Below are 27,273 nucleotides of genomic sequence, written 5' to 3'. Positions count from 1 at the left end.
TTTTTACCATTTGGAGGTCTAATTTCTACCGTTACTATAAGCTTAATGATCCAATTTTAACACTTGTAGAAGTTTGGAGACTCAATTTTTACGATAAAAGGTTTAAAGGTACAATTACAATTACTATAATATTTTAGGAGTGGTTTTTGCAATTTACATGACAACTTGTAATCAAACAATTGATGGGATGTAAAAGATAGACACAACGAATGATATTTTTTAAAATAGAATATTTCCACTGAGAATTAATATGATTAAAAAATGTTTGTGGGTTGACGTATTGGCTTAGGTCATTTGTATGCTTAAAAAAGAGTCCAATGATGGGCATAGCCACCCAATCTCCAATCTCCAATCTCCAATCTCCAATCTCCAACTCCATCTAGAAAGAGATCAGAGAATAATTGTAAGATGGGAAGTGTGGAAGAGAGAGTAGATTTGAGTAAACATAGAGATGAAGTTGAAGTAATAGTGATTCCATGTCCTGCCCAAGGCCACATTAACCCACTCCTCCAATTTGCCAAACACCTTGCCCATCACCCACCCCTCAAATTAACCCTTCCTCTAATTTTAACCAACAATACTAATGACTCCAACCACTCCACCGTCCAATATCAACCACTCACTCCCTCGCTCACTATTCACCATATTCCTCTCTTGCCTTATCAAGGCCCCGACCCTGAGCCCCTCCATGCCCTCTGGGAGCGTCGCCAAGAGGCCATTCGCTTGCATTTGATTCATCTTCTTACTTCTATTCCAAATGTTGCTTGTGTTGTTTTTGACTCTATCTTTCCTTGGGTTCTTGACCTTCTCAAACAATTTGGAGTTTTCGGGGCTGCCTTCTTCACTCAATCTTGCGCTGTTAATGCTATCTATTATAATGTTTACAAAGGATGGCTTGATGTTCCCTTGGAAGAGCCCTTGGTCTCCTTGGATGGCCTTCCTCCTCTTCGACCATCTGACTTCCCGTCTTTCATCTCTAATCGTGTCAAATATCCTGATTATCTTAGCTTCTTAACTGGTCAATTTACACGTTTGTCTGATGTTGATTGGATCTTCACCAACACTTTCGATGGCTTAGAACCAGAGGTACGTAATATGATCAATATAAAGTATGGATGTAATTAAATTTACTATTATTCATCTACTTAGACTCCATTTTTACTTCTGATTGTTTTTTTCGTGAATTTTCTTAACATGGTTTTCATCTTTCTAAATATAAATATTTGAATTATTAGTAAGTAAAAACAAGATCTTAGAAATTATAACTGACACAATTTTCGAAAACACCGATGGAAAAATAGATAGCAAACAAATATAATATTAAGATAGAAAGAGCGTTTTATTTATAAACTTAATTTTCAAAAATCAATAACTAAAAACAAGGTGATTATATATGGACTTGAGCTTTTAGATTGTATCAAAGGAAGAATATTATTTCCCCATAATTAATATTAATTTTAACTTGTTTAAAAAAGATTAATTTTTACATTCTATAAACTTTCCATGTTAAAATATCAATTTATAATCGATTTAACCCTTTAACATGTGGAGTGGAAGGATTGAACTTCTGACTTTGAGATTGATAGTGCATTGTGTCAGTTGAGCTATGCTTATTTTGACGTAATCAATCATATTTTCGTCCATATTATAAAATAATTCTAAATCTTGTAACAGAAAATTTAAAAATTTGTTAATCAGGAAGTCAAGTGGATAGAAGGTCAATTTCCATTCAAGAATATTGGACCAATGGTTCCCTCAATCTACTTAGATGGACAGCTACAAAACGACAAAGATTATGGGGTTAGCATGTTTGAATCAAACAATACAGATTGTACAATGAAATGGCTTGATTCAAAAGACCCAAAATCTGTAATTTACGTGTCATTTGGGAGTGCAGCAGAATTAGAAAAAGAGCAAATGGAGGAGTTAGCATATGGCCTCAAATTAACCAACAAATTCTTCTTTTGGGTAGTCAGAGAATCTGAGATCCATAAGCTTCCACACAATTTCATCAAGGAAACTGCCGAGGAAGGGTTGGTAGTAAATTGGTGCTCTCAGCTACAAGTTTTGGCCCATCAATCAGTGGGATGTTTCATAACGCATTGTGGTTGGAACTCGACGCTCGAAGCGTTGAGCTTGGGAGTGCCGATGGTGGCGATGGCGCAGTGGTTGGACCAACCGACGAATGCCAAGTATGTGGAAGATGTGTGGAAGATTGGGAAGAGGGTGAGAATGGAGGAAAATGGAATATGTGGAAGAGAAGAGATAGAGTTTTGTGTTAATGAAGTTATGGAGGGAGGAGAAGTTAATGGAGAAATTAGAGAAAATTTGAGGAAGTGGAGGGAATTGGCAAAAGCAGCTATGGATGAAGCGGGAAGCTCCCATCAAAACATTAATTATTTTGTGGAACAACTTGTGAACAAAACAAATTAATTTGAATGATTGTGTAACTCAGAGTGCACATGGGGTGATGAGCTCAACAGACACTCTCAGTATGTTATTTATTTATTGTTCATTTAGTTTCAATAATTTTTTAAACTGCCAACCTTAGATATAAATTGATTCATTTCCTTATTGATTAATTTGAGGTTTCAATTATCATGTATAAAAATAAAAGTTCAAACATGGTCTTTTATATATATATATAGACACAAGATGCAGAAAAACAAATTGAAAAAAGAAATTGCAGCGGAACTATTAATTCATTCAGCAGTATGATGAAGAAGAGATTTGGAGGGATTCAAACTTTGTTAATCTCGTACTGTATATTCTTATATGTCAATTGAGCTATGTTAACGTTAATTATATAATATCGAAGAAAGAAGGATTTTTTTCTTACAAAATAGTAATGGCCAGAAAAAAAAGAAAAAAAAAATTAGAAATCTAACCATGGTTTTTTAAAACAGAAAATATAGGGAAAAAGTTCAAATTCAATTTTTGTTTTTTTATTATTCTAATTTTATCCTCATTTATTTATTAAAAACTATATCTCGTGTACTCTATATTTTGAACATCAGCCGATTGATATACTTTAATTTTTGTACACAATATACTGAAAACTTTATTTTTGGTACTTCAATAAATTCATGTACTTTATATTCATTTATGCAACTAATGTACCATAACTTTAATTAATCATGTCATGGTAAAAATTATTTTTGTTTTTTATTTAGTTTGATATAGAGTTGTCGTCATTTGATTAGCTCGGGTTAGCTTTATGTTTTTCCGTTAACTTTCTTGTGTTTTCTAAAAAAAATATCTAATATATTTCAATGGTATATCTTAATAATTGAGTCAATATCAATTAATTTCTTCTATTTTCAAGATTTTGGTAAGATTTTGATGACATGTAATTTACATTTAGTTCGATATATCAAGTGTATAATATATGTATTTCATTTTTCGTATAAGAGTTGATTGATATATCATATTTAGAGGAAAAAAATTAAAGCATACTAATGATATTGTTGATATACTGAATATGTAGTATCATAATAAAAAAATGATATGCTTAAAGTATAATATTTGGTATTTCAATTTTGTAACAGTACTCATTCAATTGCATTTCAAGTATATCTTTAGTATATCAATAGTATATCATCATTCGTTTAAAATATAAAACTGAGTGTTATATTGGTGTATCAACATTTGTTTAAAATACAATACTAAGTTGAGGATGATTTGATAGTACATGAAAATATGTTGTCTCGTTCATCTTAATTTGGGCATCTTCCTATGTAGTATATGTGTATTTGATGGTTTTGTAGACCTTGAGATTAATGAAAGTAGAATCAAGCATTAGTGTGAAAACTAGGCTTAAACAAACCACTAGAAACCCTAAGTCAACATCTAGGGCAAAGAAAAATCAAAATTATCATAATATCCTTGGACCAATGTTGCAATGTTTCTACTCAATGTTGCAACGTTTCTACTCAATGTTGCACGACGCTAAAATATAGTAGCTACCATTTGGATGACATCATGACGCTCTCACGTACGAAAAACAGGAAAGCATTGAGCCACGTTGTGGAGATGCTGGGGATTTCCTGATAGCATCACAAACCTATTAGTAACATCGTGACACTATCAGCTAAATTATAAATACTTTCTTTCTTTTTTAAGATTAGATCAAATCTAATTTGAATGATCACTTAGGCTCTCTCCAATTGTAAAACGTCCCCTCAATGTGACTTAAGCTCCCCCTAAGTTTGAGACCGATACTTCTTAAAAGGTGTTATCTTCCTCGACTTAATTCATGCTCGTTCCATGGTTTTATTAATTTATTTCTCAATTTTTCTAGGTCTTCAACACTAAGAAGGTAGAATGGACCATAAAAATATATTCAGGGCTAAAACCTATACAAACAGAACTCCGAAAGCATCAACCAAGAAAAAAAGAAAAAATTACTACTCTGCCCCTTAGGCGAGCACAGCAACCCTATGCTCGATGTAGTTCGATGCATTTTCTTGAATGCAACCTCAAGTTTGAGCATCGTTGCTCCAAACTTGATGTAAATGATGGTGTGTACACGTGGACAAATTTTTAAGGAGAGGCGCTGAAGTGCCTCTCAATGCTCACCTCTACGCTTCGACAAGGTACTTTAGCACCACGGTGTCTATGCAATACTTATAAAAATAAGCACAATTTTCTAGGGCATTTCTCAGCTCGATTTTCCAGCCTCTATAGTGTTTTTCTATTTTTCTCCAAACTTCACTTCCCTTTTTCAATATCCCTCTATTTCTCACTCAGTTATTTCATCATATTGTATTGAGGACGAGAAGAATATGAGTGGCTAAGATATTTTCTTAACTTGGGGATAAGATTTTAGGTTAGATTTTTCTTTGAGGGCTTGTTTGTATGTTTTTTATTTTCTGTTGTAAAATCTTTTGAATTTCAATTTTATCTTCATGGAACCATCTAACAAAATTTGACACATTTTGCTAGATGATTCTTGTTTGCCTTGTTCGTTTAGTCTTTGCTTTTAACAATGATCATAGAAGCATGATTAGGGATCGAATCTACGAATGTAGGCTTAATCCTTTGATTCTATAATCATAATCTAATGTAAATTCAAAAGGAAATCACATGCTAGAATTAAGCTATCTAATCTAACATACGTCATGACAATCTCCCACGATACTTAATGTAAGTTCTTACCTAGAACACTTCCATTCCAAATAATCTTGAAGAGTGTAGTTTAATTAAGATTTTCTCTTAATTAATGTTTAGGGACATTTATTGATAAGGTAAATGGTCATGAGTTTACTAAAGAATTTCCTAATCTTTAGTGTCCTATGACTAGAAACTAACCAAATTTGTTCCTATCCCCCAGTTGTATTTCTCTAAATAAATTTCATAAAAGCAATTGAACCCATTTTATTCCTTACAATTTATTCACGTGTATTTTATATTCTTGCTTGACTATCAAATAAACCCCTCCTCCCATTGTTACCAACAAATTTAATAGTAGACCTAAGAAAGGACAAGATTCCCTGTGGAGACAACCCTTTTCCATTTTCCTACAAGCTCATGATAGTGGTTCAAAATTTATTTGTTTTGGGTCCCGAAAGGCCTAGAAAAAATTACAATGGATTGAGAATCTAAACAACTTTCTTAGTCAATTATTGAATTCCTTTGAAAACTTTTTTTTTTAAAAAAAAAAAGAATAATTGCATATGATTTAATTCTTGTGGCATATGATTTGATCTTCTAGAAGTCCCTGGCTTCAATTTTTTTGCAGATATAAACAAGGAAGAGAGAAGAATCTATGAAGAAAGAAGAAGATAAAGAGTTGAGGAGATTGAACAAGTTGAGTTGGATCAAGAGGAAAACCAAGAGCATCAAGAGGACAAACAAGAGAAAGTAAAGGATCCAGAAGCCGAGATGGAGCAAGCTCCAGAAAGAATCATAAGGCAGAGCTTGATATGACATAATAGCCATTGTGTATAGTCTATCTTGGGACTTTCATGCCATTTGAGCTAAAACTCGGGCTTATCCACCTTGAGCCCCATGTTCGTGCTTGAATCGATGTCGTTAATTTGACTCTTACTAAAACAAAAATATTTATAAATCACCGAAACCTACATCTTATACTAACAAGTAGCATAAGCGGCAAGCACGAGGTCGATCCACAAGGAAGGCTTGTTCCATCTTTTCTTAATCTAAGTTCAACTATGAAAGTAATAAAAATGGGGTTCTGATAAAGCAAGAAACATACTTGAAAATCAAGGTATAAAAGATAATTGCAAAAAAATGTTGTTCAATCTTATTCCTAGTTCAAGTTAGACATTCAATGCAATCTCTATAATCGATTTCTACATATTAGTCATGCAAATGAATTATGCACACAACTACTCGACTCGACTAAGCTAACCTCTACAAAGGTGGATAGCTAGCGAAATCTAATCAAGAAAGCGTTCTAACTATTGGTTAAAATTGGAAAGGCATAACTCTAATCAACCTATATGCCTCTAGTTCTATTGGGTTCAATAGCGTCCATATAGAATAGAAAACATATGCATTAAGTTCAAGAATTCAATTGTGTCGATTGATTGTCAAGATAGCCATATTCAATTAATCAAATTTTTCCTTGAATCTAGCAATTTATATATTCTAGAAATAGCCATCAATACAAAATTAACCATTACCAATTAGTAGACCCTAGTTAGACATTATTATCCATGAATACATCCTAGCAACATATCCAATCAAGATTGTAGTAAAACTAAGAATCTTTGCTTAACATGCTTAATAGACAAAAATTCCTAAACATGTAAGACTCGAGCTCCCCTCAAGTCGTAAGACACCTTCTCACTTAAACTGTATCTTTTCTTCTTAGAACAAAGTCCCCTTTGCTCGAGTAGCTTAGGCTTCCCATAAGGTTGGGAATCCCCTCCCAAATGAATCACAATACTTATGCAATGAGTAACTTGTATTACATCTCTGAAAAATGCAGCTCTCTCTTCTTCCCAGAACTGTAATTCCAATTGCAATCGAATACATACAACAATAGAATATAATATTGCTCCCAACAAAATTGACCACCCCTAGACAAAGGACTAAAATGCCCTTTAAATATGCACAACGAATATAGGAAGGAGCAAAACTTCTAAAACAGTCGCACACAGAAAAGAAAAAAGATCAACAAAAAATATTGCTGAAAGGAAATTCATAAAAAGAAAGTATTTTTACAGAATCAACATTTCCCAAAAAAAAAAAAAAAAAAAAAAAAACCCTTTGTCAGAAACTACTAATGCAAATACATCTCAAATAAAAACTATGACACTTAAACAAATATTGCTAACACATAATCTTTAACAATTTGAATGATTAATCAAAGAACTAATTCATAGATAAGGCGGGTTCTGGCTAGGCTGGGGTATCTACGTTGATGGAAACGTCGCACTCCTATCTGGAAACCTACCTGGAAAGGTGAATTATATAGGTTTGTTACATAGATGCAAGTTTGATCGAAGTCTATTAAAGTGTTTAATTAGACTTCAATCAAAATTTTTTAATCATCAAAGACAAGTGTTATTTTTTAGCAAATTAAACAAACACTTAGATAAAATCAATAGTTAACCCTAGGTAAATCACTCAGTGGAAGGAAATGGGGTATATGATACTTCATTTTATCTTCTATACGTTTCTCCCTGTAAATTCGCACTATGATATCTACACTCGACCTCAAGGTACCATGGGTATCCTCCTACGGATGGCATTTAAGTAGGTCAATAACAAGGTGAATGGAGAGAGTGTTTATAGTAAGTGGGAGTGGGGCATATGACAGCACATCCCTCAGTCTCTCTCATTAGGTTAAATAAAGTTTCATGCATCGCCTCATGGCATCGTGGGTGTCCCCTTAAAGAATGGCATGTAGGATTGTATCAACAGTAGCTGAAGCACAATGATCGTCTAAGCATTCAAATTCACTAATTTTGGCATAATATAAAGCATGCTTCTGCAGGAAAAATGGGCTTCAAGACATACCTCTTGTAGAACTTCTTCAAAGCTTCTTCTCCAGCTGCAATCTTCTTTATATCTTGTTGTAGACCACCTCAAGATCTTCCCCACTATTCTCTTGGTGCTTTAGATTGAGTTATGGGACTCAAAACAAGCTTGAATCAAGAGATGAAGGAGAAAAGCTCACTACTGCAATCTTGTTGAAGAACCTTTTTTCAAACCAGTTTTTCTCTCAAAACTCTTTTGATTGCATGCCCGATTTTCTCCAATCTCTTCATTATATTGTATATCAACATGCAAAGAGAAGAGCTGCATGAGTTGCAGCTCATGCTTGGGGAAGACAAGGAAAATAATGCTTCATGTGTGAGTTAATTAGGTGATGGATAATGGGATAATCCATTATTCCATTTTGTGTTTTTGTTTTCCAATTTTTCCAATTTTATCTAAAAATCAAAATTTGATTTTATAAATCTATTTTGATTTTAAAAATGAAAGTTTAATTAATTTCATAAATTAGTTATTAAATAAAACTTAACTAATTTAATATCAAATATTAAATTAATTTTAACACATATCCATCTTTATATATTTAAATCATATTTAAATATATAAATTCTCCTATTTCGTTTAATTTTAAAATTAAACATATAATTGTATCTCATATAATTACTAATTCCCTTAGTTCTAATTTGAACATTTTAAATTAACTTATCACACTATTCTAGAGCTAGTCCGTTACGAGCTAGTAGGGGGACCTCTCGGACCTACAGATCATGGGTTCCAACGATCCGAGATTAATTAGCTAAACTCATTAGACCAAATTAAACCTCATTCGTTAACTAATGGGTCATTCTACTAAAGCCCATAGTTGCACTCCCCTCACTGTAGATATATTATGCCCACATGATTTAACAATAATCAGCAAGTCGACCCTTCACAGATTGTTCGTAATAACGGCTGGGTCAAATATCTGTTTTACCCCCGAGATTACGTCTTATTCCTCAAGTCCCTACTGATCCTCTAATGAACAATTGGTTTGTGATCTAGTCACCAAATCAAACTCTCTCAGCCCAATGAGAGGGTGGGGCCCTTTGTTCAAGACATGTATTCAATACTTGAGAGAATAACCTTTCTCCTATCTCTAAATCGGGTAGGCATGAACTCCATCTTGCACCCTATGTCCCCAGTTATCTATCCGGTCTTACCCCTGAAATGGGAGTCTTATTGAGCCGGCGCTGTTGAGCCAACCCTCAAAACTATGCAAATCTAAGAGCAATCCCGAATAAACAGGAGTTCATAGTTAGCTTAGGATTAAGATCAAGTTACCTAGGTCATCTAGGTAAAATAGTCAGTCTTGAACAGTATATAGCGTTATAAAGTAAGAGTGACTTATTTCTTGGTCCTGATCTTATGCATACTCATTGCATAGGATGCCCCTACTCCTCAGGTCATAACATGTACGAATTAGGATCACATCGTATGTAGCACTTTACAACTCTTTATAACAACTACAGAGTAGGTTGCATCCAATGGTGTTACTAGAATAAGGTACCCAACCTCATTCATGTACCATAGATCATTTTGACTATTTACTCGAACCTGATTCACTCTTATGTCTCCACATAAAGTTCAAGTACTCATACAATAGCCATGGGTCTTAGTTTATTGGATTTATACTTTCATACAATTTATGAGATCAATAACAAGTATATTGATAATAGAAAATGTTTATCATTTTACAAACTGCGAGTTTTAGGACATAAAACCCAACATGGCAGTATTGCATGACGCTTTATTCAATCTCCAGAAATGGATAGGGTTGCTTTAGTTTCATATCCAAATCAGTTTTTTCCTATGGTTGGCTCATTGGGGCGGAACTCTAGAACCTAAAATGAGGGGTTACACTAACAAGAATTGTTAAGGATGTTAACAAATTCTAAACCGAACAATGGTGAGTGTTAGTTGTAGTGACAAGGTATTGTTTCTGTCTAATGGTTGAGAATGTCTCATTTTAGTGAAGCGGCACTTGATCACCCTATGGTGACTTTTGTCTTTCCTCACTCAAACATCATTGCAAAATAGATGTAACTTAGGGTACACTAGACTATTTTGCTAAAAATGTGATTGGTTTTCTTGAGTGGTTTAATGTAAGTAGACTAAATGTAAATAGTTTGTTCTTTTTTCAGCAATTACTTGAATATGGCTACCGCTACTTTAAATTTACTCGTCGCAAATGAAAAGAATTATACTAGTTAGAAAAATACAATGAACACCATACTGAACATCGATGATCTTCGTTTTGTCCTGATGAAAGATTTTCCTCCCATTCCAGCTCTCAATGCTCTTTAAAACGTTTGGGAAGCTTACGAGCATTGAACAAGGGCAAATGACAAAGCCTAGGCGTATATCTTGGCTAGTCTTAATGAAGTATTGGCCGAGAAGCATGAGCCCATGCTCACAACTCATGAGATCATGGAGTCCTTGGGGGGAATGTTCGAACAACCATCTGCACAACCTAGACATGACGCTCCGAAACACATCTTCAATGGCCATATGCAAGAAATGGCATCTGTTCGAGAACATGTTCTCAACATGATTGTCCACTTCAACGTGGTGGAGATAAATGGGTCGAGCATTGATAAAGCCAATCAGGTTAGGTTCATTTTGGAATCTTTACTTGAAAGTTTTCTTTATTTCTGTAGCAATGCTGTTTTGAACAGGGTTGACTACAACCTAACTACTCTGCTCAATGAGTTATAGAGCTTTCAATCCTTGAGAAAAGTAAAGAACAGAAGAGTGAAGCAAATGTTGCTTCATTTTCTAAAAAGTTTCATAGAGGTTCGACCTCTAGAACTAAGTCTGTACCTTCTTCCTTCGACACCAAAAAGTGGAAGAAACAAAAGGGTGGAAGGGAATCTGTTTCCATTGCAACCAAGATAGTGATTTGAAGAGAAACTGCCTCAAATACTTGACAGAAAAGAAGAAGGCCAAGCAAGGTAAATATGATTTACTTGTATTGGAAACCTGCTTAGTGGAGAATAATGATTCTGCCTGGATTATAGACTCTGGGGCCACTAATCATGTTCGTTCTTCATTTCAAGGGATTAGTTCCTAGAGGCAACTAAATGCTGGTGAGATGACGATGTGGGTTGGAACTGGACACGCGGTTTTGGCTGTGGCAGAAAAATATCTCCGGTTGACTTTATAGAATAAATTTCTTATCTTATAAAATGTTTATATGTTCTTGATTTAAAAATGAATCTCGTATCTATAAAGTGTTTATTTGAACGTTCATATAATATCAACTTTCTTTTTAATAAAGTGTTTATTTCTAAGAATGATGTTGATATTTGTTCTGCAAAACTGGAAAATAATCTTTATGTGCTAAGATCGTTAGCAACTAACACCCTCTATAACACAAAAATGTTTAAGACTGCAGTAACTTAACATAAAAGACTTAAAATTTCTCTTAAAAAAAATGCGCAACTTTGGTACCTAAGACTAGGACACATCAATCTCAATAGGATTGAGAGGTTAGTGAAGAATGGACTTTTAAGCGAGTTAGAAGAAAATTCTTTACATGTGTGTGAGCCATGCCTTGAAGGCAAGATGACTAAGAGACCTTTTACTGGAAAGGGTCACAGGGTCAAAGAACCTTTAGAGCTACTACATTCAGACTTCTGTGGTCCAATGAATGTAAAAGCCAGGGGAGGTTATGAATATTTAATCACCTTTACTGATGATTATTCAAGATATTGGTACATTTATTTAAGGCACAATAAGTCTGAATATTTTGAAAAGTTCAAAAAATTCAAGTTAAAAACAATCCTTTTTCAAAAACTTACAACCCGGGGTGGCGAAGTCACCCTAGTTTTTTTTGGAAGAACAATCAATAGCAAGGCAGTCAGCCTGTGGCTCAAAGAGAGAGACCGCTAGGGTTTTTCCATAGAACTAATGGACAACAGCAAGCTAGCAGCTCTTAAACACCATCCCCATCATCCCTGAAAAACTTGTTGAAGCAATACATCGAAAAAAAATGAAATATTCCTTCAAAACCAAGCTACATCCATCCGCAATTTAGAAATTCAAATGGGACAAATTGTGGGAGAGTTAAAGAACAGACCCCAAGGGACATTGTCTAGCTCAACCGAGCTTCCACACAATCCAGGGAATACAGGGAAAGAACACTGCCAAGCAGTCACCCTAAGGAGTGGAAAGGCGACGATAGAAGTCAGAAAGAAGCCTCATAAGATCGAGTCAAAGGAGTAACCTGCGATTGAATCGAAGAAGCCTCTATCGCAGACTGAATCAAATGAGTCCAAAACTAGGGAACCAGAAGATGCAATCACCTCTAAGCCTCCAAACCATGAAACATTAAAAGTACAGCTACCTCCATTTCCTCAAAGACTGAAAAAGAAACATAACGATGAAGGCCAATATCAGTGCTTCTTAGAAATATTGATACAATTACACATCAATATTCCATTCATAGAAGTGATAAAGCAGATGTCGGAGTATGCGAAATTTTTGAAGGACATTATCTCGAAGAAGAGAAGCATGGGACGAATCGGCAAGATGGCATTGACACAAGAATCCAATATTATAATCCCACCAAAGATGTGCGACCCAGGCAGTTTCACAATACCCTGCTCAATAGGAGGAATCTATATTGGTCAAGCATTATGCAATCTTGGGCCAAGCATAAACTTAATGCTCCTTACAATCTTCAAAAGATTGAATGTATGACAGTTAACACCCACAACGGTGACTCTTCAACTCGCCGATAGATCCTTAGTACACCCTGAAGGGAAATTAAAGGATGTCTTGGTAACAATAGATAAATTCATTCTATCTGCAGACTTCATTATCTTAGATTATGAGGCGGATAAAGATATTCCAATCATATTGGGATGACCATTCTTATCCACTGGTCGTGCTCAAATAGATGGGCACAAAGGACAAATCACAATGAGCATCAACGGAAAGAAGCTCAGATTCAATATTATCAAGGCAATGAAGCTCCTAAATGAGGAAGGCTTATCAAATTTCAATGATGAACACACTTGTGCTAAAAATTGGGAGTCCGAGGAAGAGAATGAAGAAAGAGAGGATGCGACAAAATCCATAGAGACTTACCATGTGATAACAGAGATATTGAAGAATGAGGAAATGTTGAATTTGGATGAAGAAAGAAAAGCACAGAAGCCGTCTTTAGAGCAACCACCTACACTAGAACTAAAAAGTCTACCAACCCACTTGAAGTACATATTTCTCGGCCGAATGAAACCTTACCAGTCATCATATTCTCTGTGTTACCTGAAGAAAAAAAACCCGCACTGCTCAGTGTTCTAAAGAAATATATTAGAGCAATCGGATGGACGCTCGCAGACATCAGAGGTATTAGCCCGACGTATTGCATGCATCGAATCCGACTTGAAAAAAATTAGAAGGGATCGATAGAACCTTAGCGTAGACTGAACCCTGCGATGAAGGAGGTTGTCAAAAAAGAAATCATCAAATGGTTAGATGCTGGCATTATCTACCCTATCACAGATAGCACGTGGGTCAGTCCCGTGCAGTGTGTTCCCGAAAAGGGTGAGATGACAGTAGCTCCTAACGCAAACAAGAAATTGATCCCCATGAGGACCATCACGGGTTGGCAGATTTGTATGAACTATAAGAAACTCAATGCGGCGATAAAGAAAGACCATTTCCCCTTGCCTTTCATTGATCAAATGCTCGACCGATTAACGGGGAATGATTATTTCTGCTTCCTTGATGGGTATGCAGGCTATAACTAAATTATGATCGCACCAGAGGATCAAGAAAAGACCACGTTCACATGCTCATATGGAACATTCACCTTTCGTTGGATGCCTTTTGGATTATGCAATGCTCCCAGTACGTTTTAAAGGTGTATGATAGCGATCTTCTCCAAGTACCTTGAAGACTAAGGTTAAATCTTTATGGATGGTTTCTCAGTCTATGGGCAAACATATGAAATCCGTCTGCAAAACTTGGAGAGAATACTGAAAAGATGTGAAGAAACTAATCTGGTGTTGAACTAGAAAAAGTGCCATTTTATGGTCAAAGAAGGAATTGTGCTTGGGCACAATGTTTCAAGGAATGGGTTAGAGGTAGACAAAGAAAAATCGCTCGACTTTTGAATGCATTGTGGGAAGCTGATATACCCTTTAATTGTGATTTACACTGCCTCAGCGCATTCAAAACACTTAAGGACGCTTTAACTATAGTGCTAATTCTAATCGCACCTGATTGAGCAAAGCAATTCGAACTGATGTGCGATGTCAGTGGATATGCGATGGGGGCAGTCTTGGCACAAAAAGTAAAGACAATGTTACACCCCATCACATATGCTAGTAGAACATTAAACTCCACGCAGGCGAATTACACCACCACCGAGAAGGAACTTTTAGCGGTAATTTTTGCGATTGAAAAATTCAGACCTTACTTGTTGGGATCAAAAGTTATAGTCCATACAAACCCTGTCTCTTATACACATCTAGATGTGTATAAGAGACAGACCCTATGGAGGGCATTTCGGTGGACAACGCACAACAGCAAAAGCTTTGCAATGTGGGTATTATTGGCCCACTCTGTTTAAGGACGCACGAGATACTCCATGAAATGCGATAAGTGCCAATGCACTGGAAGGATTTCAAAAAAAATGTGATACCAATGCATATTGGAGGTAGAGCCATTCGACGTCTGGGGAATAGATTTCATGGGACCATTTCCATCGTCAAATGGTCAAAAATACATTCTATTGGTTGTTGACTATGTTTCCAGATGGATTGAACCTATTTCATGCATTGCAAACGATGCGGCAACAGTGTCTAAGTTCTTGTACAAAAATATCTTCACTCGTTTTGGCACCCCACGTGCCATAATAAGTGAGGAAGGGACCCACTTTGTGAATTGCATTGTTAGTAAACTATTGATCAAATATAATGTCCACCATAAGATCGCCACAGCATATCACCCCCAGACAAATGGACAAGCAGAGGTTTCTAACAGAGAAATCAAGTCAATCTTAGAGAAGGTGATGAACCCATCGCAGAAGGATTGGGCCATTAAACTGAATGATGCTTTGTGGGCATATCGAACTACTTATAAGACACCCATAGGCATGTCACCCTATGCGTTGGTATTTAAAAAGGCTTGTCATCTGCCGTTGGAACTGGAATATAATGCGATGTGGGTAGTTAAGAAACTTAACTTTGATCTTAAGACTACAGGAGAAGAGAGAAAACTTCAGCTACTAGAGCTAAAATAGTGGAGATCACAGGCATATGAGAATTCCAAAATTTACAAAGAACGCACCAAGCGATGGCATGAAAGCATCTTTGCGAGAAAAACCTCAAGGCAGGTCAAAGGGTATTACTCTTCAACTCTAGGTTGCGTCTCTTTCCTGGAAAACCAAAGTTGTGCTGGTCCGGGCCTTTCATAACAAGGAAATATTCCCGCATGGAGCCGTGGAATTGACCAACGCATTTAAAGTGAATGGACAAAGAGTAAAGATGTATCATGGAGGAGATTTCCAACGCGAGAAAACCTCCATTGACTTGGGTAAGCCAGAATAAAGAAGAAACACTCAGTCCCTACGATGATAAGTGGCATACATTCATCAGGGACGAAGTATATCCTTTTGAGTATCCTTTTTGTTTTTCTTTCAAGAATCTATTTTACTTTCTGCATATTTACTGCTCTTTATGATTGTCAACTCTTTTCCTTCTATCTTTCTATCTTTTTTTATTTCATCATTTTAATCGCAATAAATGAATGCGACAAAGTAATGCGATGGGCTTAAAACACACGATCGGTTGAGCTTCAATTCAAAGAAAAAAAAATCAGCCCATCACAATTACAATATCAGCTCATCATACGAAAGGATGCGATCAAAATGATGTGGGCGAAAAAAATTAAATTTGGGGGTTGTGTCCTTCTTGCCTCATCCTATTTCAATTTTTGTACTTCTGACTTTCAATTTAATATTGCTGAATTCTACTATCGCATTCTCTCTCGTTTGGCTTAATTATGAATTTTTTATTACTTAATTTGGTCATTGCATTCATCCATTGCCCATTATGACTTCAATGATGAAATATATGCTTCTTTTCTTATCACATAAACTAGCGTCAGATTAATTTCAGGACAATCGATTCACAAAAAAATTCTTAAATTTTGTGGTCTACCAACTTTACTTCAAAACTATTTTTACAAAATTTTCTGAGTCCATTGCATGAATTATTTCGTCTTCAGCAATGAGGACATTGCTACTTGTAGAGATTTTGAAAAAAAAAATCATAACGTTGAGATCAGATCCCGCTCATAGTTGGATGTCTGCATGACACCCGTGAGGNCTCGTTATTTTCAAAACTTCATTTAATTTTTTAAAAAAATTAACATTAAGATTGGATCCTGCTCGTAGTTGGATGTCTGCATGACACTCATGGGGGCAAGCCAAAACGAAGTTGGGAATCATGATCAACGTAGAAGCTAAGTGATCGCAACTCCACTACCAAATAAAGAGATGGGCATGAGTTTTGATTGAAAAGAGCACCTCGCTCATAGTTGGATGTCTGCATAACATCCATGGGGGCAAGCCAAAACGAAGGTTGGGCACTCGAATCAGCGCAATAACAAAACGAATATCTGAATCATGCGAAGGCCAAAACTACTTGAACACCCTAGTTTGATGAAATTTGAAATAAATCATGTGATGTCCTGAGAAATGAATAAAGACTTTTTTTTTTAAGAGTAAGCTCACGGTCCTTAAAGGTTAGAAATATTTTAGGAAGAGATTAGCATAGAAATTAATAAGGCATTGGTTCAGCGATTTGAATAAGGCACCATGAGAAGCCTAGGTAGGGTGAAGGCAATTGAAATTTTGAGAAATCCTTAGTTTATGCTTGAGGGCAAGCATTGTTTTAAATTTGGGGGTGTGATAACTGGTAGAAATACAAGTTATTAAAGCTCAAATTATTAAAACAATGGGAGTAAAATAGGCAATATTACGATTGAATGTGCCAAACTAAAAGAAAATTGTGATCACTAACGCTCATAGCATAAAAATAGTTAAATTGCATTATTCTTTGCATGTACAATGCGATGGCACGCTTGAGTTTGCGATCCAAGGGCACAATGCGTTGGCGCGTTTGAGTTTTCGATCAAAGGGTACCTCAAAGATGATCGTGTAAAGACCTTGCATAAAGGTGACAACATAATATAATGAAACATGATGGGACGTAAAGCTGATAACGGTCAATTCAGAAATATAGTTGACGGCCGTTGAAGACCATACCGTTGCAAATACATTGAACTTCCGGTGACTATCAGACAGCGCAACAGGGTATGGAAATTATTGTTTCCCATCCACGCAATCATTAGTGAGAAGAACTGTTTTGTCTAGAAGTCTATAAATACCCAATGCTACCAAACCAGAAGGAGAGAGCGTGCGAGGAGGCAAGGCGAAGTCGAGGAAAGGGAATTCTTGAGAGGAAATTAATTTTTGGAGAGGTCAAGAGACTATCGGAAACAGCACGAAGTAAAGACACTCAACCCTTATGAGAGCAAGATTCTACGATTCGGAAAAGAGTTGAAGTGATAAAAGTAGTGTAAAAAGTTAGAAGAAGCAAGACATTTCTTACCTGGCTTGATTCTTCTTACACCATTTATTGTTTTGTACTCAACACTTTGTTTGCAAAAATGGAAACTTCTTTTTAATTTATGATTGGTCTCTCCCCACTATGCATGAATGAATAAAGTTGTGAATGGGTTGAGAAGTACATAGCTGGCATGACTTAAGCTATGCACTTTATGCGATCATCTTGTCTTATGTATGCTTCATTCATCATTTGGAGTACTTGAGAGAGTCAGATTAGATTGCATAAGCAAGAGTAAAAACTTAGAAATAAGTTCTATCTGCTACATTCCATACACATTGCATGCATCCTAGAAATAGGAAATGTGGCATTATGCATTGAGAAATGTAGTGCTTAATATTTGTGTAAAGCATGATTGCATGACTTGTACAAAATCTTAAGAAATGCTACCTAAATCTCTTCTCAACCCCTTCATCGCATACTTGTTACAACACCACCTTTCATCGCTCCACATTTAGTTCCATCACATTAGAAAATCTAAGTTAAATCACCATCGTAATAGGATTAGAAAGTCCGTCGCATATTTATTTAGTAATCCCTACGTTCGACCCTAGACTTACCATGACCCTAAGAAGGCTTATACTTGGGCTTTGTTAGGAAAACTTGCATGATCATCGCATCCATACATCCTTACATCACATGATAAATCAACGCATCAACGGGATACACAGACTCTGACTTTCATATTAATAAGGATTCTAGGAAATCAACATCAGGATCAGTGTTCACTCTTAACAGAGTGGGAGTAGTATGAAGAAGCACCAAGCAAGGGTGCATTGCTGACTCCACTATGAAGGCTGAGTATGTAGTGGCTTGTGAAGCTGCTAAGGAAGTTGTTTGGCTCAAGAAATTCTTGATTTTCTGGAAGTTGTTCCATACATGTCAAAACCCATCACACTTTATTGTGATAATAGTGGTATTGTAGCTAATTTTCGAGAGCCTAGGAGTCACAAGCGAGGGAAGCATATAGAGAGGAAGTATGATCTCATCCAAGAAATTGTGCATCGAGGGGACATGATTATCATGCAGATAGCTTCGGAGCACAACGTTGCTTATCCATTTACAAAGGCCCTCGCGACTAAGGTGTTTGAGGGTTACCTGCAGAATATGGGTCTATTGGACAGGCGACGTCTAGACTAGGACAAGTGGGAGATTTGTGTTGGGCGCATGTTATGCCCTAGTTGATTATTTATGTACATTGTATTTTGACTATTTTTTACACCCCACTAGCTTTAGGAGATTTTTGGGGTTGATGCCCTAAATCTCGTAGTGTTCTATAGGTTATAAATGTATTGAACAAACTCATTGTCTATTTTATTAAAATAAATGATATTTTGTTCATATTTTAGTTGCATTAACCACAAACCAATAAACTGACATCCAAGGTTATCATTATAACATAACATGTATGTGGAGACATACAGATGGGTCATGTTTAAGTGATAACCTAAATGGTCTGTAGTAAATGGATAAGGTTGGATACTTTATCCTTGTGACACTATGAATATGGCCCGCTTTGTAGGTATTACAAACGTTGTAAACTGCAACAAATGATCTGATCCTTATTATTCATGTATTTGACATGCGAGCGGGGATATTCTATACAAAGGAATTTGTATAAGACCGAACCACGAAATGTTTAGTCTCATTATATAACAACGTTCATAATGGAGACTTACATTTCACTAGGATGACCATAGGTAACATGACCTGAATCCTGGGTGAGTTGTGAACTCCTGCCTATGAGGGTGGTCCTTTGATTTGTATAGGTGAGAGTGGCTAGATCGCTGACTCAACAAGCTTACCATTTTATGGATTCGTCTAATTGGGGAGCTAGGAACACAGCTACACAAGAAGAAATTCACTCCTTCCCCGGGGTCGGGGTAAATAGATAAATTGCTCCCTTAAAGGCTGATTTTAGGGCTTGAATAATGTGGCGCCACACCCTCTCCTAGCCCAAGAGTAGTTTAGTCATAGTTAGACTATGATCTATTGTTCATTAGAGAGATCAGTGGTACTTAAGGAGTTAGATATAACTATAGGGGGAAAATGGTAATTTTGGCCTAGGTGTATGATAACGGGTAAAATACACGTTATTATAGCTCAAATAAGTAAAATAATGAGAGAATGCGACGATAAAAATAAGCAATATCATGTCCAAAAGCGTAAAACTGAAGAAATTTACTTATTTTGTGCAGGAAAAATATGTTGGCGCAAGGGAAATTGCGATCCAAAGGAAATAAGTGTCAGCACGCTGAAAGATTGCGATCGCAAGCCATGCGATCGTATGCGATCGTAAGAAGTTGCTAAAAAAGGTGGTCGCATAAAGACTGTGCATCAAGGTGACAGCACAATAAATCATGATGGGACGGAAAGCTGATGATGGTCGAATCCGAATTTAGTTGCAAGCCGTTAAAGCCACACTGTAGCAAGTACACTTAACTTTCGATGACTATTAATCAACGCATCAGAGCAGGAGATTTAATGACCGCCCATCATTGCAATCATTGGAGAGAAAGGCTGTTTCATCGTGAGCTCTATAAATACCGAAGGCCACCATTGTATAAAAAAGGAAAGAATAAGTTAGAGAGCCGTTAGTCTGTTCACGTACATACTCATACCTAGATTTAGAGGACAGAGACGAGCTCAGAGATGAAGAAGCCGAGAGATAATTCCCCAACAGGTCGAGAGACTGCCAAAAACCACTACAAAGGGACAGAGGGCCAACACTTGGGAGAGTAAGAATATTCATCTGAATAGAGTCGGAGTGAAAAAGACAGTGTAAAAGGCCACAGGAAGCAAGACATTGCTTACCGGGCTTCTTATCTCTAAATTCCATTTGTTATTTTGTATTCAGCACTTTACTTATAGAAAATGGAAATATCATTTCAATCTATGTTCAAACTCTCCACACTTCGCATGTGTAGCTAAATTTCTTAATGGGTTGAGAAGTACTTAGCTAGCCTGACCTAAGATTTACATTTTATGCGATCATCTTGTCTTATGTATGCGTCAATCACCCTTTAGTGATACTTGAGAGAGTAGTCTAAAGATAGAATCTAGACTTGAGAGAGCCAGATTAGAATCTAGGCTTGAGAGAGTTAGGTTAGAACCGCATAAGCAAGAAATAGAAACTTAGACATAAGTTCTATTGCTACTTATATATTGCATGTACCCTAGAAATAGGATATGATTGTATTCGGTCACCTTGTTTTATGTGTGCAACATTCATCATCGCATAGGCAAGAATAGAGGCTTAGACATAAGTCCTATCAACTTTTTCATATACATCGCATGTGTTCTAGAAATAGGAATTATGGAATTTGCATTGAGAGATGACGTGTTGTTGTGTGTGTGTAGCATGATCGCATAACTTGTATATAATTTTAGGAAGTGTTAGCTAAACCCCATCTCAACCCATTCATCGCATACTCATTGTAACTCTTGATTTCATCAACTCTCCGTTCAAACTCTGTCACATAGGAAATATTCTTAATCAAAACACCATTCAACTTATTCGTTTTCACCACTGCAAGAGAATCGAAGCAACAGTCGCATATTTACTCAGTAGTCTCTGTGTTCGACCCTGGACTTATCGGGAAATCTAGTGAGGCTTATACTTGGATCTTATTAGGAAAACTTGCATTGCATAACACATACGACCGTAAACTCACACCATAATCGCATCACAATTCAGAACGCATCATTGTACTCACGAACAATTTGTGAAGGGTTATTGTACTGTTGATAGGTTATATCCAATGGACACATAAATATATCTATAGTGTGAAGAGTGCAACTGTCAGTCGTTAGTGGAGTGTCTGATAGTTAAACGATGGTGAATAATTTAATTAAAGAGTTTGATTAATTATTCATATATCGTTGGAGCTTCAAGCTACGGTACATGAGGTCCCCTTGATAGCTCAATAGGATTAAATGAGAATCAGTTTTTGGGTTAATTTGAATTGTTCAAATTAATTGAGGGATTTAATTATATATGATATAATTAAGTTATTTTAATTATATGTGATATAATTATAATGTTCTTGATACATTATAGCTTTAGGGAGAGGAAATAAATATTTGAATATGATTTGAAATGAATTGGATTCATAATTATGTGATTTATATTAAATGCCATATAAGAGAGAAAAGAAACTACAGGTTATATTGTATATGATATAATATTAAAATTATAGATTATATGTTATATTTTATATAACATTTAATTTAATATATATATCATATGATAAGTTAGTTATCATGTATATATACGTGTATGTATGTGTATATATATATTAAATATTAATTTTAAAATGAGGGAGGGAATTACAACCCCCTCCCCCTCTTTTCTCTCCACCCACGTAAGTGAGTGGTTGCTGTATTTTTGGCTTTAGAAAGAGATGAGAAAGTCTCCTTATTTGATAGACACACACTATGTGAAAGACAGAAATAGTTATGTAAGTTTTGAGTTGTTGAAAAACATTCTCAACTCTTCTTCCTCTCTACTCATTCTGAATTTCTTCTTTCCAAAATAGCCAGAGCCCACAACTCATGGGTTCTCTGTTTGAGAATACCGAGGAAACCATTGTGGTTGTGTTCGTATTCTATTCGAGGGATTCTTGAAGATAGTCTTCAAAGGTATGGTTTTCTGAAACCGTAAGTTTTTCTTTTGTTAAAGCATGTTGTAATTTTGTAAATGCATATCTTGTTCTTTATTTTAAAAATTTGCATTCAATGAAAAATGGGATTTGGGATGATCTTACTTCTGCTCAAGGATCCCTTCTATTTGGGATCCTTCAGCTCTTTATAAGATTATTAGGGAGAAGAAATTACCACCTTTAAAGAGTCTTTCTTCAAGTCTTCTCTTTGTCGTGAAAGAACTTATTGCTCGTACTTTTAACTATGTCTTGAACTCTTTTTCCCACAATCAAAACACCACCACTGGATCTTCTCTACTATTCTTTAGGATAAGGAATGGATGGTAGGATTTTTTTTTTTACAAAGAGATCAAGGGAAAATTTTCGTGTTTTTGGCAGAGGTTCCATCTCTGTAAAATTTGAGAGAACTTTTTAAGAGAGAGTTTGAGAGAGATACATTCTGTGTTTTTTTTTTCAATTTTCTTACTATCTCTCACCTTTCCAGAGGATATACACTAAACACAGTGGAGGAGTGGTAACTCCCCTCAAGCTCTCATAACTCCACTATAACTATAGGGGAGTTATTTGATTTTTAATTTTAATTAAAACAATTTTAATTGAAATGAAAAGAAATAAGTAATTAATTATTTTACTAAATATCATATTTAATTTAGATATATATTTAAATCAAATTTAAGCATAATCTTCTCTCTCATATCCTATGGTTTTAATATTAATCTTATTCACATTAATTTTAACCTATATAGTTTGAATATTAATCTAATTCATATTAGTTTAATATTTGAATCTTATTCAAATATTAATACTCTCATATATACAATTTAAAATTGAATCTCATCCAAAATGAACTTCATCTTATAATATATCTATATGCATCGTATTAAATGTATCATATACAGTTAATATTAATTCCCTTAATTAATTTAAACTTTTCAAATTATCTGGGTCAGATTATCATTTTACTCCTGTAGTTATCTTTGATCCTTAAGTATCACTGATTCTATAATGAATAATCTATTTATGGTCCCACCATAAACAAAATTCCTCTCTAGTCAATGAGAGGGTAAGGTCTCATTATCCAAGTCTTGGAGGTCAGCACTTAAAGGAATTGAAGAAACTTGTAAAGACCCTGAGCAGAAATATGGATCATCCCGATTTTCAATATTTCGCAGAATGCAAAATTACATACGAAAAATTATGCAATCACACAAATTTAATATTTACAAATGTCATCAAGAAGGGAAAAGAGAATTAGGGTTTGAGAAACCCCTTACCTTTAAAGATCCAATATGATTTCTATATAAATGCTTGATGATCAGGGTTGTGTTGGGGTTGATACCCTAAATCTCGTGGGTCATGTAGTCTGTAATTGTAATATACAAAAGTTCTCTTTATTTAATAAAATATGAGATGTTTTATTCAATATTTAGTAGCATTAACCCACAAACCAATAAATTAACATCCAAGGTTATCATTTGTAGCTTAAATATGTATGTAGAGACATACAGGTGGAACATGTTTAAGTGATAACCTAAATGATCTATAGTAGAAGGATAAAGTTGGGTACCTTATCTTAGTGGCACTACGAATACGACCCGCTTTTTAGATGTTACAATCGTTGTAAAGTGCTACAAACGATCCGATCCTGATCATTCATGTAAAGACATGTGAGCAGGGGTGTTCTACACAAAGAAGTTTGTATAAGACTGGACCACGAATTGACTAGTCTCATTATATAACATCGTTCATAATAGAGACTTACATTTCACCAAGATGAACATAGGTGACATAACTTGAATCCTTAATGAGTTGTGTACTCCTGCCTTTGAAGGCAGTCTTTTGGTTTGTATGGGTGAGAGTGGATAGATTACTGACTTAATAAGTCTACCATTTTGGAGATTTGTTTGATTACAGAGCTAGGAACACAGCTATACAAGACAGAATTCACTCCTTCCTCAATATCGGGGAAAGTACATAAATTGCTCCCTTAAGAGTTGATTCCAGGGCCTGAAAATGTGGTGCCACATGCTCTCTGGCCCGAGAGGGGTTTGATCATAGTTGTACTATGACTTATTGTTCATTAGAGGGATCAGTGGTACTTAAGAAGTTAGATATAACTATAGGGGCAAAACGATAATTTTGGCCTAGTTGTACTTACGAGCAATTTTTGAAACGTTATCGCACTGTTGGCTAGTTATATCCAATGGACACAAAAAAATATATCTGTAGAGGGAAGAGTGCAGTTGTCGGTCTTAGTGGAGTGCCCAGCAGTTGAATAATTTAATTAAAGAAATTTAATTAATTATTCAAGTACCATTGGAGCTTCAAGCTACAGGTTCATGAGGTCCCCTCTCTAGATCAACAGGGATTTATGAGAATCAATTTTGAATTAATTTGAATTGTTCAAATTAATTGAGAAAATTAATTATATGTGATATAATTAATTTAACTTAATTATATATGATATAGTTAATATAATCTATTTCATACATTATAATATAAAGTTTGTTTGAGAGGAAATAAATATTTGAACGTGATTCAAATATTAATTATTTGAATTGGATGCATATATTTAATTTTAATATAAATGGGATTTATATTAAATACCATGCATTAATGAGAGAATGAAAACTATAAGTCATATTGTATTTGATACAATATTAAACTATAGGTTATATGTTATATTTGATATAACATATAGTTTAATATATATTATATGATAAGGTGATTATCATATAAATATATATTAAAGGGTTTATTAAAATAAATTATTTTAATTTATTTTTGAAAATGTTTTGGGGGGAGTTGTAACTCCCTCCCCCTTTTTCTCTCTATTCGTGTGTGTGTGAAAGTGCAGAAAAGTTTTCTTTTTTTCACTCTTCTTAGGTCTTTTGAAGTTTTTTTTTTCTCTCTTCCCAATTATCTTTTCCCTTTTTTATGACATGTTGTAAATATTAAATTTGTGTTATTGCATAAGTTTTCATTATAGAATTTTGCATTATGTGAAATATTGAAATTGGGACGATCAACATTTTCGCTCAGGGCCTTCATAGTTTCCTTCAGGTTATTCTTTTGTTGGAAATAATGGAAGCCTAAAAAATACAAGAGAATGCAGGATTATCTTTGTTGGAATAAAAAGTACTAGGTTGTATTTTGTAAAGAATGTCACTCCACTAGCTCAGTCTTTTGTTGCATAGAAGGTTAGTGGGGATGAAATTGACTTGTGGTATAGGAGACTCTCACATATAAGTGAGAAAGGTATACAAGAGCTTCAAACAAAAGGGCATATAAAGTCAAAAGGTATTGAGAGACTGGATTTCTGTGAACATTATGTTTATGGAAAGTCAAAGAGGAAGAAGTTTGTGAGAGAACTCATTCAACCACTAAAATTCTTAATTACATACTATTGGGTTTTATGCCATAAACCTCGTAGATAATAAATGTAACATTTGATCAATCATTAATAAATCGTTATTGATGTTTATTACAACAAATAGTTATTGTTTATCTTGTATTTATCTTGTATAAATAATCATAATCCAATAAACTAACATCCTAAACTGTTATATGAGTTTTGAACTATATGTGGAGACATACGGGGATTAGTGTTCAAGATATAGCCTAAAGCATTTATAGATATGGATAAGGTTGGGTACCTTATCCTTTTGACACTATGGATATAACCAACTTTGTATTTACTGCAAATGCGATGATCCAACATGTTTGTGTAGGAAGGTATCATATGCAATGAGTTTGCATAAGACCAAACCATGAAATAGTAACCACTAGATGTAACTCCATTGAATAGTTAGGTTTCTATTTCAATAGGATGACCTAGGAAACTTAGTCTTAATCCTGAGTATATTATGAACTCATGTTCATGAGGGATTGTCCTTTGATTTGTATGGGTGAAAATGGCCAATTTTCTTATTCAATATGCCTACCATTTTGGAGACAATACTGACTAGGAAGCTATAAACATAATAGTACAAGATGGATTTCACCCCTTCTCAACTTTAACGTAAGTAGATGAGTATTGCCTTAAATGGTGTCTCCAGGACTTGAACAAAAGACCCTACCCTTTCAATAGCCCGAGAGATTTTTTGTTTGATGGATGGACTGTAAATAGGTTATTCATTAGATGAGCACTGGTACTTAACGATACAGAGGTAAGGGGTAAAACAATAATTTGACCTAGTTGGTATTACGAACACTTGTGAAGGACTAACTTACTGTCATTGCTCTATATCCATGGACACAGAAACATATCTGTAGTGAGAAATTGCAGCAATAGGTCTTTAGTGGAGTGTCTCACAGTTAATATCCCTAACAATTCGAAAAGGTTTGTTCTGCACCTTTTTCTTCTTTAAAAAAAATTCTCTCCTTTTCCTTTTTCTCAATTCAATTGGTTTCCACAAACCAAAAATACCAAAGGTTTCTTATAGGATAGGAAGGTTACTTTCTTAGTGGTGTTCTGAAATCCCAATTGGAGAATTAGAATTTCATTTGGTTCTACAAAGGTAAAGGTTTCCTATCATTTTTATGTGTATTTAATTTTAAGCATGCTTAACCTAGGTTATAATTTTATAGTGGGCTAAAATTTGGTTTTTCTTTGGTCTCTGTATTATTTCTAAATTGCCCAATGTATGGGTATTTCAAAAATCACAAATTAATAATAAGTTTTAGTTTTGTGCTTTCCGCTGCGTTAGATCTTTCATCCCTACACATATACATTCTAATTTATGGAGACCTACAAGGACACCCTCTTAGGGTAGCTCAAGGAATTTAATCTCTTTAATAGATGATTTCTCAAAAAAAAAAAAAAAAAATGTTTGGGTATTCATGCTAAAATCTAAAGACCAAATTTTTTTAAAAAATTTAAATGTTGGAAGTCCATTGTTGAGAATCAATCTAATAAGAGAGTAAAAATTTTTAGGACAGATAATAGATTAGAGTTCTTGGAA

At 35.1% G+C, this 27,273-nt stretch overlaps 1 protein-coding gene across 1 annotated transcript; it reads left to right on the top strand.

Moving 5' to 3' along the window:
• The first annotated feature begins 326 nt into the window (after window positions 1-326).
• Window positions 327-2,582, top strand: LOC120078502 (mogroside IE synthase-like). Its single transcript, XM_039032773.1, has 2 exons — window positions 327-1,086; window positions 1,699-2,582. The coding sequence occupies exons 1-2, from the start codon at window positions 409-411 to the stop codon at window positions 2,431-2,433; spliced, it is 1,413 nt and encodes a 470-aa protein (XP_038888701.1). The 5' UTR covers window positions 327-408; the 3' UTR covers window positions 2,434-2,582.
• The last annotated feature ends 24,691 nt before the right edge of the window (window positions 2,583-27,273 follow it).

Source organism: Benincasa hispida, chromosome 5, assembly GCF_009727055.1.
Source record: "Benincasa hispida cultivar B227 chromosome 5, ASM972705v1, whole genome shotgun sequence".
Lineage (NCBI taxonomy): Eukaryota > Viridiplantae > Streptophyta > Magnoliopsida > Cucurbitales > Cucurbitaceae > Benincasa > Benincasa hispida.
The sequence above is the reverse complement of the archived record's forward strand: the minus strand, read 5'-3'. Positions and strand labels throughout refer to the sequence as shown.